Raw genomic sequence first — 13,309 nt, forward strand, 5'->3', positions numbered from 1 at the left:
TCTAGTTTGAAAATCATTTTCAATCCACCTGAGCTGTTTTCAAACGCAGAGTGTGATTGTATGACCCAAAAGACAAATAATTTCAATTCCCAAATGCATGTTGTTTGAAATTCATATTTATCATTGTTTATATGAGTTTTTAGCCTATAATTTTAAGGAAACGTAAAAGTCATAGAAGACAGAAATTATTTTTTCAGGGGATGGCTATTTGATTCTAGAAAGAGGGGGGGGGGGTAAAAATTGTCAAGTCAGATCATGCCTTCACGTGACAAAATATATTTATTTCTAGAATGTCAAGAAGTATTTCTTTAGTTTTGTATTCACTGAAAAATGTTTGACAATCAAAAACAGGGAGGGGTTGTCTTAACAAAAAAACTTTTCTTTTTTATTTCCAAGATCGTTCACCCACCCACCCCAACACATGCATGCATATACCTAACAGAAATTAAATAGTTGTCCCTTTATATTTCTTTAAAAACACTGGCCAGAAAATCTTATTTGTATATTTAAACTTCAAAATATTCTGAAATTGAAATTATTTGTCTTCTGGGTCAATCAGTAACTCGTTGCCTTCTAACGTAGCTGAGGTGGATTGAAAATGATTTTCAAACTAGAATTTCAATCCAATGTTTTCTCAGACGTCCGTGCCGAATTGTATCCGCCCATTCCGTTGTCTATCGTTAAACGTTTTGATTGTAACAGATGGAAATGACGTAAGCTGCATATATCCAATTTTGCCAGTTAATGTTCCGCGGTCTTAACATATTGCAAAATTTAAACAGATAAATAACATAATGTTATTATTATGTATATAAAAGTGATCAAATGGTTTATTTTTAGAGAGGTTCACCAACAAATCTTTTCAATAAAAAAGGTGAAAATACGGATGATGAACTCTCAGATAAAAAAAATGAATGGGTTGTTAATATAATATGAAATTCTAAGTTAGGGAAAAGCAAAATTGTATAAAAGTAATTGTATAATTAGAAGGAAAAACGATGTATGTCAGATAATTTGTTAATTACATGTACCTATATACCCAGAATATTAAACTGGATTCATGTAAATCTCAAAATTCCCTTGATTACAATATCTCAGTGATAATATTGCTCACCAATCCTCCTTATTTAATCCAATACAATTGAAATGTAAAAATGTTAAAAACTGGATTAAAACTTCCTTCACATAATCTAGTGATTGAATGAGGAACATCTAACAAATATCCAAGAAGTGAATTATGCTTTCCAAATGAATATTATATTTATATAACAGAGGGATATCACAAATGTATATACGAGGGTTGTCCCAGAAATGCACGAAGATTTTCAGTATCTTTTGTTTCACTAATACTACAAAGTTAAAAATTGGCATACATCACAATCAACATTTTTTGAATGATGCATAAAAATTTCAATGAAAAATCTCCATAAATAACATTTTTCTCTCAGGTAAACGAATCTTACAAATCAGTTGTCGGCGCAACATTGACGACGTCAAAACGTAGCTCGTGGCGTTTGTGAATCTGTTCTGGAAATGTTCTTCAGATTCAGATAAAATTCGTTTAAGCAGGAATTCGGCACTGTATTTAATTTTCTTTTACTTACCAAGTTATACATCTCAAAAGCTAGTGTTATCAAAAGATTGCGGAATTAATTCTTTTAAACGACAATTTCTCAATCCCGATAATAAACATAACAGTTCGCATTGTTGAACGCCGGCTTAACTTAAGCCTATGACATCCAGCTCAGTTTCAGTTTGTTTTCATTTTGTTGGTCTACAAAACGCTTCTTCTATCGGATAACCGGTCAAGCCATCTTCAAACCTCTTCAACTAGGGATAAACCTGTGTCTGAGAATTATGTCCCTGTTTTTCCATCATTAACATCTCTTTTATTGTATGGATTGGAGTCATATTCCGCTCAACACAGTACTGCTTAATAATTTGGTACTCCACATTATCGCCAAACCTCACCATTTTTGACAATATGTAATTAAAAGTCATATATTTGTCATTAATGATGTCAAATTAATGAATTTTCATACACGAGTACACCAGATCAAAGAGTATTTATGGGGGTATATTTTGTGACATTATATTTCCGCATAGCCCCGTAATAAAGAAAACTTCATTGACAATGCTTTTAAAAGTAAAAAAAATGCCGTGCGCCGACCACCGATATTTAAGACCCTTTAAATGCTGTTTTTATATACTTATGACATCACAAGCCTAAAATATTCAAAATACTGAAAATATCATTTTCCTACAACTTGCAAAAAATATTAGTTTTGGTAGAAAAGTTTCTGAAATATTCAAAAAGTTCGCGTTTTTCTGGGACAACCCTCGTATTAATGAATTTATTTGTTGTGAGTCGTATTTATTTATTGTTTATTTGCATCCTTGGCTTAGGGAAACTAATTACATGTAAGTCCTCAACAGGTAAGAGTCTTCGTTGAGTAAGACATTGCTATGCAGATTTGAGCATAATCTGCATTGTCAAAAAGATCAATCTAAAGTTTCCATAGATAATTGATTTTTTTTTAAGGTCATCTCTTAATAACCAATGTTATAGAGTAGGATCCCCCAGCCCCGAAGAGTTTACTCTAAGGTTGGATTTGCCCCAGTGGAAAATTCTGCTTTAGAATAGACTTTCTACGAGAGAAAATCTTATTCTAGAGACGTATTTTCAAGGTTTTATCAACCAGAGTGGGACCCCCTCCCTTCCATAAAATTATAACATAATTTCATTTAAGTGGTAGTAGCCAAGTTTAAAAAAAATAATCAATTACTTCATATGATTTAAAATTAGTACAAAATTCTATCAACTGTTTCACATCTTTTATTTATGTTAAGCCCCTCCCCTTTTTAAAGACACTCTATTAGACAGGATTACAGGTTATAGGGCTTTTACAATTGTTTGTTTGATTTTTTTTTTAAATGTCTTCAATATTTTATGAGCTTGTTATAATACGTTTTATTGATCATAATAGATGTGCTTTTATACCATACAATCGAATATATTTACATCAACCATTTGAAAGAGTTTACTTTGTGCATCGTTGTTTGGCTACGTTGAATGATGGATTCGTAAAGGACTATTTTCATTTAACTGATTATAACTGATATTATGTATATGAAAGCTAACGCATTGACTTCGGATTATCCCTTGTTTAATAATTTGATAGCACATAATTTTTCCAATAAATTTAGATCTGATACATTTTTTTTAACTTTTCACGCTTATTCAAAAAGTCCACGCCGTGATCTAATATTGATTCCATAAAAGTGCTTGAACTATTTTCTGATTAAGGAAGAGATAAAAGCCGACCCAAATCCCCGGACAGGACGCCTCCTGTGCTGCTCCACTTATAACTTTCACGTTACTCAGTGTTGTGTATCTAAATGAAAATATGTTTTCTTTCAATATCAAAATTTGGATCTGTAAAAGCTTTAATTAAGATATTCATCCCTTAAACAAAATTTCAAGATAATCAGTATCCCTTTGAACAAAATCACAAGATAATCAGTATCTCTTATTTCAAGTGGCAAGTTTTATATGTAATCATTAAATTGAATATTTACATTGTAATACTTATTCGAACAACTAAAACAGCATGGTTACCTTACAGCAGCATCGGTGTGAGGACGATTAACAACATAGCATTCGGCATCTAAAAAATCACAGTAAAATTGGGAAAAGATAAATTATTTTGAGATTTCATATCATGTTTAAGAATTGTTAAGTGGCTGGTTTCATATCCATCTGACTCTGCATAGTAATGTTTGATTTTAAAGCGATTACCTTAAAATTGGATTTCTGAATTTAAAAAGTATTTGAGATTAAAGTTAAAACTGCAGCATAGTGTCATTGAAGTATTTTACATTTATAGGCATCTGTAGACCAGTAATCGTTGTAACAAGACAAGCAAGGTTTTGCGTCAAAGGAGTCCTGCACTCTTCCTCCTTCATAATTGTACTCAGCACAATAGCCTAAAAACAAAACAGAATATTGCATGTTGTATATCAAAATTAAATAGCATATGACTAAATAAAACAATTCAAAAATGAAGTTGCGTATGTTGTCATTTATTTCCTTGTTGATGCAAACTTATAGGAAGTCCTAATTGCAACGGAATAGTTTTAAATATATTCTTCGAATTTCAAAAATAAATCAAAATATTTCAACTTTGATATTTAATAACCCTGAATGCACTAGGGAATAATACTTTTATACATAAAGTTATTGTAAGGTGTACTAGTAATTAAATCATTTTTAATAAAAGGATGTAGTCAAAAGATAAATAAATAAATAGGAAAGATCAGCGAACTGGATGAATTACTTCTGTGGCCGTAATCGAGTTCTTGGACATAATTAAAAAATATTGTTAGATATTGAACAGAAGTAGACATGTTCCTGCAGACCATTCAAAAGATCTATCCAGATTAATTGACAAAGAAAATGTCTTCCGAATAAATTAAACAAACCAAACAATTGTGAGTACCAGAATAACTTTAGCAGACATTAATTCTCTCATACTAGTTTTCACATCATTTTCATGTCGATCTGCTATGTTAAATGTTATTAAAATCCAATACTTTGGCAAAATATTTTTTTTTTAATTTTACCTTCATTTTCATGCATTATTAATACTTTTTTATACTGAATAATATACATGTATCAGTGAACAGAAAGCCAGAAATTCTATGCAGTCAACATTTTTGTAATAATACCCGTCGTCAAGATATGTTGACTGTTTCTTCTTGCTTTGTAGCAACTGCTGATGATAAAACGGAACTTAATGATAGAAATATCATTAAGCATTGCAATTGCAACGCTTAATGCCCTAAATTATTGCAATTATAGTTGACATTCTCATGCTAAATCGCAGTTTAATGAAAGAATTATATCTTGGAGCGGTTGAGAATGTCAACTATTAATGCAATAATTTATGACATTAAGCGTCGTAATGCAACGCTTAATGATATTTCTATCATTAAGCGGCGTTTTATCGTAAGTGGTTGCTACGTTGCTTTCATGCTGGAGGGCGTACATTGTAGTTTCATCATTCCGAGGAAAAAAGTGCTTTTAATAAATGTTTCCCGATTAATCAGATTCAACTTATTTACATGAAGGTATAAATTATTACCAATCATATACATACATGTATATAACTGATTTGCATACAATCACCATACCGCTATAAGACTATTTCTGGATGCTGATTTATATCATTCAGTTTTTAGTTCAGTTATTCTAGTATATAAAATCTTAGACTTTTTTCACTTCAAACATATTAAAGGCACCTATACGGGGCATAAAAGTTGCAAGTTGAAATTTTTGAAATAATATCACTATAGTATTTAAGTAAGTTTTCATAGTTATCACTATAGTCAGGGTTCTCCACAAGGGGTTTTACCATGGCGGCCCGCCATGGTTAAATTTATGTGCGCCATGGTTAAACGAGCTGCGCCATGGTTAAAATGGGCGGCCGCCATGGTTAAATTTTTATTGCATTTCAGTATTTACACCTACTTTTTAATGACTTGAGTAGTTAATTGTGTTTATACTACGACTGCCATGCATCTGGCATGCCTCGAGGGAAAGCGGACTGTGCAAACAAACACGGTCGCTGATCGGCGACTATGCTGGGAAGCGTGACAATGGAGGGTCAATCAGCTGAAGATCAATATCTTGAGAATTAATTATCCTGTAGTATACAAACATGTAATTTCGGGAAATTCCAACGTGTTCACTATTTGATAAAAGATCATAACGAGCAGTAGGTATGCCCAGAAAAAAATGAGCCCTTTCAAAATTTCCTATTCTTTGTATTTAATTCCTCATGCTTTGTTTTCAAGTATTAACTTTATTATCTTTCTGATAAAATGTACGTAAGTGCCAATCGTCGTCTTAGTTTTAGAGTTACCTCCCGTGCTATTCTTAGCACGGGCACGTGGAGGAATAAACAATGGAGGAAACTCAGCGAAAATGCAATATGTAGAAAAAATAACGTTTAGAGAAAGACAGAATAGAGAAAGCAAAATTACATTAATGCAAATTAATGCCCCCGGTTATACTAAGTTACTTTTACCATGTATACCACCAGTAAGTTTTCATAGATCATGCAGTTGAAAAATGCTTAGGCATTAGTAGGATGTCGGCTTTCGTTTGCTTGTCTGTCTGTTAACTTTTTTTAAAGTACTACCAATTCATCAGTTTTTGTCATATTTAAATAAAACTTTTTATATAACAGGCAACATCAATTCTGTATATCAGTTTTCGAAAACTGTTGCCATGGTTACTCTATCAAAACATTATTTTGAAATTCCTTCAAAATGTTCCTACAGTTTTGGACCAATTTTGGTACATTTGTAGAGAAATTAAGATACATAATCCTTTTTATTTTTAATTTTTTAGCTTAAAAAACTATTGGTTATTTCAACTTTTTGTGCTGCAGTGGTTAAGTTTTGTGAATTAACCAATTGATTAATGAAGGTTAGGAAGTCTAACATGCATTTGTGTTTTTGGTCGCATTGCGCCTTCGCGCAGCTTCCTCCATGGTTAAATTTTCAAATGTGGAGAACCCTGTATAGTGTTATAGTGATCATTGTTATGAATCAAAGTTTTCAAAGATATCACTATAGTAAATCAGAGTGTCAAAGTTATAACTATAGTTAACTGTAGTTTTTTCTAGCGCGCCAAAGTTATCACTATAGTAAATTTTAGTAAATTATACGTGTAGTTAACTATAGTTTACTACATGTATATGATTTTTGTAAGGGAAGTTTCTTAGTTTATTCCTTAAATTTACAGGTCATTAAATATGTGATTAGTATATTGAACATCCATCTTGTTAAAAACACAACTAATAAAAAGCAACACAAAATCTCAATGTAAGTGGATTGACATGGGAATCCTCATCACTTTCAAGATATTACCAGCTATACTCAAAACTCTAGGGTACCTTGTCTCAGTGTGATATTAAGGATTGTTGGAACATTCTTGGCTGCCTGAAACACTGAATCTTCTTGAGAACTTGTGAAATGGAAAACATGTTAATGTTCTTTTGTTGGTTATTATTTTTTTATTGTTAAAAAATCTTCTTAGATTCAATTTTATTTAATGATTATAGCACCTGTTAATTTATTTTGACTAAGTAACATAACCCTGTAAGAAATTATTCATACTCCATAGTAAAAAAAATCCACATAACAGTTTTTACATGAAGCTAATGTTTGACTATCCATAAATGTTCCGCATAAAAAAATGACTAAAACTTACCATAGCCTATAACTGTTCGAGGTGCACAGACTTCGATAGTACTGTTCTGCCATGGATTTATTAAACAGTGGTACAGGAGGTTATGAGAGCAATTATGTGAGACAGAAGAACAGTTTTTCTTCAAAGCCTCTGCATCCCACATTGTTTTATTGACGGGACATGATGGTACTTTCTTCACCGTAGAGCGAGATTCTTCACAAAATTCTTCATCATAACTCAAGCAAAATCTCTGAAGAAAAAAATAAAATGTAGCAATCTGTGGTTTATATTTAAAAAAAAGAATTGCCTTAAAATTATAACGAGAAAAATATTCCACAAGTAGTACATAAAATTGATACTACATGTATTTTGAAAATACTTTCTTGGTTTACTTTAAAAATACATCTATTTCATAAGCTTCATTTATTTTGTTAATGTGTAATAGCCAATAGGTGTTTCTGGTGGACCTTCAAAAGGGCATGGCAATCAAACGGGAACTTTAGACCACGACAAGTTCTCATGCAGGTACTCTTAAACGTTTTTGTGGGTCTGAAGGACGATGGGGATAAAAATGATACATCCCTGGTTTGAAATTAAACATTTACTTCATATTTTTTACTGAAATCGCTTTCTTTGTATGGCAAAAACATTTATTCCATCAATTTGATTAATTTGTCATGATCCTGAATATATATTGCCTTATAATTTCAAGCTTATTTAAGATGAATGGGTTTTTTTTACCATCCTCTTCGTTCAAAAATTAAAACATAAGGACCCAGCATTTGCTCAGTTTAGGTTACTTTAGCCTCAGGTAATTGGTATACTCAAGTGATCACGAAAGACTTCTTATTTTTGTGTTACAGAAAACTAACTTTTAAGGTGAGACGACATGTTCCTCAGTAATATATTTTTTTTCCAGATAATGTGTCAACAAAGTTTTGAAAAGTTTCCTCACAAAAAATTAAGGTACCTTACCAGGCATTTGTGGAAGATACCAGAGGATGTTGTCTCATACAAACTATTTGAAATCACTAGCATTGCAAATAACGTATTGTGTATATATCTTGTAGAAATTTTGTCCCTGGTATCTGTTCATGTACTTTGAGTTTTAGTTCGCTTTTTTATAATTTACATGTTGTTGCGCCTTACCATGTCGCCTTGGGTGGGTGGATCCAATTTGCAATTGGATTGTTGCGTTCATTTTGCTCAGTCCCATCCTCTTTTTATGGCACCCATATCAGTGCCTGATGTATGGAATGTTTAATTTTTGGGGCCAATTTGCGTAATATGATGGCAAACATTTATATGTTTTATAGAAGTTTTTCTTAGTCTCCTTTGACCCCCTAGTAATGCGTATTGTTTGCTTTCCGTCATTTACTTGAATAAATGACATTTTTTCACTTTCAATGCTGCTGTTATTTTATTTTACTCCATCAAAAAACCTAGCTCAGTCGCCTTGGCTTCGTACTTATAAATATAACAAGTGAACATAAATCACAATTGTTGGTTTATTAATTTTATGCGTTATTAATCTTTTAAGCAGTTTAGAAATTACAAGACAAAAATAATTACGGTTAATTTTTTCTACATGTATATTACGAAAAAAACTATAAAAAGATGACTGAGGAACGTAGTCAGACCTTAAATTCTACTTAATGATCATCAATATTGCAGCGCCATACTATATTGGTCTCACTTTTACTTACCATAAAGTAAAATATCAACACCGCTTTCAGAAATGTCCTTTTGAATGTATGAGGAGTTTGCCCTCTTTTCTCAGTTGACATCTTAACACATGGCCTAACCTGTATTTTAATTCAAAAAATAAGTATATAGACACAGTAATTAAAATTATAATATGAAAACAGAAAATATCTAATGATGTTCCAGAAATGATCCAAAAAAATGCCATCTATTTTGTCATTTTACTAGAACATCTTTTTTAAATTGAGATAAGATCGTGTGTTTATAGCTCTTGTAAAGGGTTTCACACTTTCACTATACTGTGACTAATCCTAGAGTATGTACATTATTATTATAAAATTATCGTGATTATGCATACTTATTTTGGAAGAACATAATAAAAAGGAGAAGCAAATGTTTCAAATCATGCAAAGAAGATCACGATATATTTTAATAATATATGCTGTGAATCACTGTATACATACATGATATCTAAAACATATTTCTCCTTTTATTTATATAAAATTGTTGTCACACGTATTACAGGACTTACCAAAAGTGTGCACTGATTTAAAAAAAAATCACTTTATCAACATGGCTTTTTACCATGCAATTGAGAGGTTTTACAGAGATACTGAATCCATTGTGTTGTTTCTATTATTAACCTTCTGTCTAAAGGAAGCAGTCGGAACAGAGACTCTTACGTACTGGCTCTGTTACAGATGCTGTGAATGGACAATCGATTTATTTTATGATATTTGTGTTCTTGGTTTGGTTCAAAAGAATACGATTTAGAATTTAACAAAACATCGATTATTTTAAAGTATTTAAAATAGCCGTAGTAGTGCGTCACATTTATCAGAACTTTTTTCTATACAGAAATTGGTACATACTTTGCAATAAACTTTGCTGTTCTAAAAATCCCACCTAATTTAAATATGCTATGTTTTAAAAACCCTTCCCTAAACTTAAATGCAGTATTGAGCGAATGTAGTAGACGACTTAAAGTACATCAACTTGCTTAACAGGATATCAAGCTTGTGAAACTCGGCTTAAATGCTTTGTAAATGATCCTTATAATATCTTTATTAAAAATAATTATTGCTGAATGATTCAAGTCGTAATTCTACAACATGTAACTGCGATGTATTTTATTAAAAATACGGAGTGTTTTTCAGTTTGACCCCTTAAAATTCGGGCTGACATTGATTCCATTGTCCTTTATATATATATATATATATATATATATATATATATATATATATATATATATATATATATATATACTGAGCACGTATACAATGTAATTAAGCAAAGTATATTACTGGCCCCTGTGAATCAACCTTTTCTTCTTTTTTCATCAAGAAAAAACTGAAACCTACAATAATCTCTTAAATGGCCAAATGCTTTGTTGTCATCATTATTCACCATTACTATCTTGATTCGTCCAGCAACATCTTTACTTCCTTTAAGAAGATAGAGAACAAACGTGGATAAATCTACTTGTATTTCTTGTAATACGAATTCTCTGTTTTCAATCTAAAAATATATATACATAAAAGCTTTGCTGCGTTTTTTTCAAAGTCTCTTTAGTTTTAGATATATAATGTATTGTAAATCAAATTTAATTTTACATGCGAGAAATATCCGCGATTTTCTTGGCCCTATTTTACTTGCGAAATTTTCTCGCCGCGAACAAATAATTCAATATGTATTTGTGCAGAATGACTTCTTACTCGCAAACATTTATTGTTGTGTGTTGATTTCAGCTTGAATAATTACGAATAAAACTTGTCGCGAATAAGAGTTGCTTGGGCCGATACCAACCGCTTAGGCAGATAACAGGGCTTAGATCAAAACAGCAATATATATAATTTCTTATTTTTCAGGATAGTGTAATTTCTCTCCATGTAAAAAAAAAATGCCATTTGATACCATTATGAAGAACGGAAAAGTATTTTATCTTTAGAATTACAACATCAGAAGTTGCCCGCGTGGCGCAGTGGTTAGAGTGTCTGCTCTAGAGTCGCGAAGTAAGGAGTTGATCCTTACGTCGCTGGTTCGAATCCCACTGTGGGATGTGGATACCGGTCCTTCGGATGAGATCGTAAAAACCGAGGTCCCGTGTCGCAGTAGGTGCTGGCACGAAAAAGATCCCTCACTGCTCGATGGCCATAAGTGCCGAGTATAGGACAAAATTTGCAGCTCTCCACCGGCAAGTGGTGGCGTCTCCATATGAGTGAAAAATCCTCGAGAGGGACGTTAAACAACAAACAAACAAACAACATCAGAAACGTGTCATTATGATGAGAGCAAGATCATGATTTGAGATCATATATGGTGCAAAAGAAACAAAGTTTGGAGACACTGGACATCGCAACCCAGATACAAAGTAATGTTATGGGATGAGATCTTTCGAATTAACAGAACAACTACATCTGTAAATGGAAATATCAATGCATTAAAATTCTGAAAGAGAACCTGTGGCCAGTAATAACTCGCCATTTTCCAAGGGTTGGCTATTTCTTCCAAGACGACAATGCTCCAGATAAGCGGGCTATACGTGCTCACCCTTACCAAACTGTTATGTTTGCTGCAGACCTGCAGCAAGTCTGCTGCAAGTTTGCAGCAAACAAAATTGTTCGCAGGAAGAAAATTTTCCTGATCATGATTGCCGCTAGCTGCGATCTTGTGGCAAACATTGCAGCAATTGCTGTAAGCTTGCAGCAAATTCGCAGGAACTCAACATGTTGCAGGAACATTGCAAGAAACATACACGCCAATCTGTTGTTTGCAGCAAGTTCGCAGGAAACATTTAACAAATTGAATGTTTGCAGGAAGTTCGCAAGAGCAGTAAACAAGTCAAATCAGCCAATGAAATGCAGATTGCACTGGGGTCAAGACAGAATTCACCATTTTGAAATGTTTGAATAGAAATTGTAGATGTTTCAGTATTTTGTTAGGAATATAAACTATTTTGAATGATTACAAAAGCATAATTCTGGATGTAGGAGTACATTGGCATACACATTATCTTATTGGTAAGATCGATCTGATTTTGTTTTATTTTAATGTGAAAAAAAAAATTATCTCTTTAAAGCATGTTTGCATGTTTTAGTACCGGTAACTGATGTACTTGCTAGGTCAAATCTTAATCTATTTATGAATTTTAATCTTTAATATCACATTTGTATATTCCTTTAATGTATTAAAGGTTCCAAATCAATTATTCTAAATATTCATATGTTTTTTAAATAAATTGGTATTAACTGTAAAATTTTAATTATAAGGTCCTGTGCAAAGGTTCTTGATTTTCTGTACATGTTAAAAAAATTATATTACATTTTTATTAAGAATAGTATGTGAACATTAAGAGAGACTATGAACACTTCAGAAACTTACATAATTTCAGACATTGTGGAGAATTTTCTCTATAATCAACAGATTAAGATTAAGGTCAGGGCAAAGGCTTTCTGCGAACTTGCTGCTTATATTCAGGAATGTGCCAAAAACAATAACTTTAATGCTTGCCGCAAGTTAGCAGCAATGTTTGCAGCAAGCCTGCAGCAGTGTTTGCTGCAAGCTTGCAGCAATGTTTGCTGAAAGCTTGCAGCAATGTTTGCCGCAACCCTGCAGCAATGTTTGCCGCAAGTATGCAGCAAGGCTTCCATATTTGGAAAATCCAATGTTTGCTGCTGACTTGCAGCAAACCTCATTTGCATGGTAAAATGTTTGCTGCAAGCTTGCTGCAAACACAGACACTTTGTATAGGCTGTCATGGTTTCTTGGCTTCATGGCAGCAAACTTGCAGCAATGTCTGCAGCAATGTTTGCTGCAGACTTGCAGCAAATGTTTGCAAGAATGCAATATTTTTGGTAAGGGCAAGAATACATTGCACGAAATGTCATAAACAGCTTAAGTTGGCCTGCCCAGTAGCCAGATGTTAACATCATAGAACATCTTCGGTTGTTGATAAAAATGCATCATTATTTCTAAAAACGATCTAGTGGGGGAAATTTGATGGATTTGAACGAGCGTCACACTTGGATTTTTTCAGAACCTCTACAAGTTCATAACAAAGTGGGTGTTAAGTGTGACCAGACTCTAGGGACATCTTACGAAGTATAAAAAAGTAAAATAATATTCTTTTATTTGTTTATTCCTTTATTTCATTACAGCAATTGTTTCAAATTTTAGAGTTTCGATTTTAAAGGAAACAAGCCGCCATGTTGACCGAAAACTTATGGCACGCGTCTGTTACTACGTTTATCAAAGATTTCTTGTTTTTATTGATTGCTAAAGTTCAGTTTTATCTCTTAAAGAAAAAAGAAAGTGTACCTAACAACAGGTTTTTTTTCTTTTTCTTTT

General features: G+C 32.5%; 1 protein-coding gene across 1 annotated transcript; it reads right to left on the minus strand.

The window, feature by feature from the left end:
- Positions 1-2,975: 2,975 nt before the first annotated feature.
- LOC133178816 (uncharacterized) lies at positions 2,976-9,579 on the minus strand. The gene is made up of 6 exons (XM_061313503.1): positions 9,495-9,579; positions 8,965-9,063; positions 7,280-7,508; positions 3,880-3,987; positions 3,620-3,668; positions 2,976-3,395 (listed from the first exon to the last, which is right to left on the minus strand). The coding sequence occupies exons 2-6, from the start codon at positions 9,043-9,045 to the stop codon at positions 3,263-3,265; spliced, it is 600 nt and encodes a 199-aa protein (XP_061169487.1). The 5' UTR covers positions 9,046-9,063; positions 9,495-9,579; the 3' UTR covers positions 2,976-3,262.
- Between the last annotated feature and the right edge of the window lie 3,730 nt (positions 9,580-13,309).

The sequence above is a fragment of the Saccostrea echinata genome, unplaced genomic scaffold (assembly GCF_033153115.1).
Source record: "Saccostrea echinata isolate AGI-Se365-2 ecotype Australia unplaced genomic scaffold, CSIRO_AGI_Sech_v1 ptg000003l, whole genome shotgun sequence".
Classification (NCBI taxonomy): Eukaryota; Metazoa; Mollusca; class Bivalvia; order Ostreida; family Ostreidae; genus Saccostrea; species Saccostrea echinata.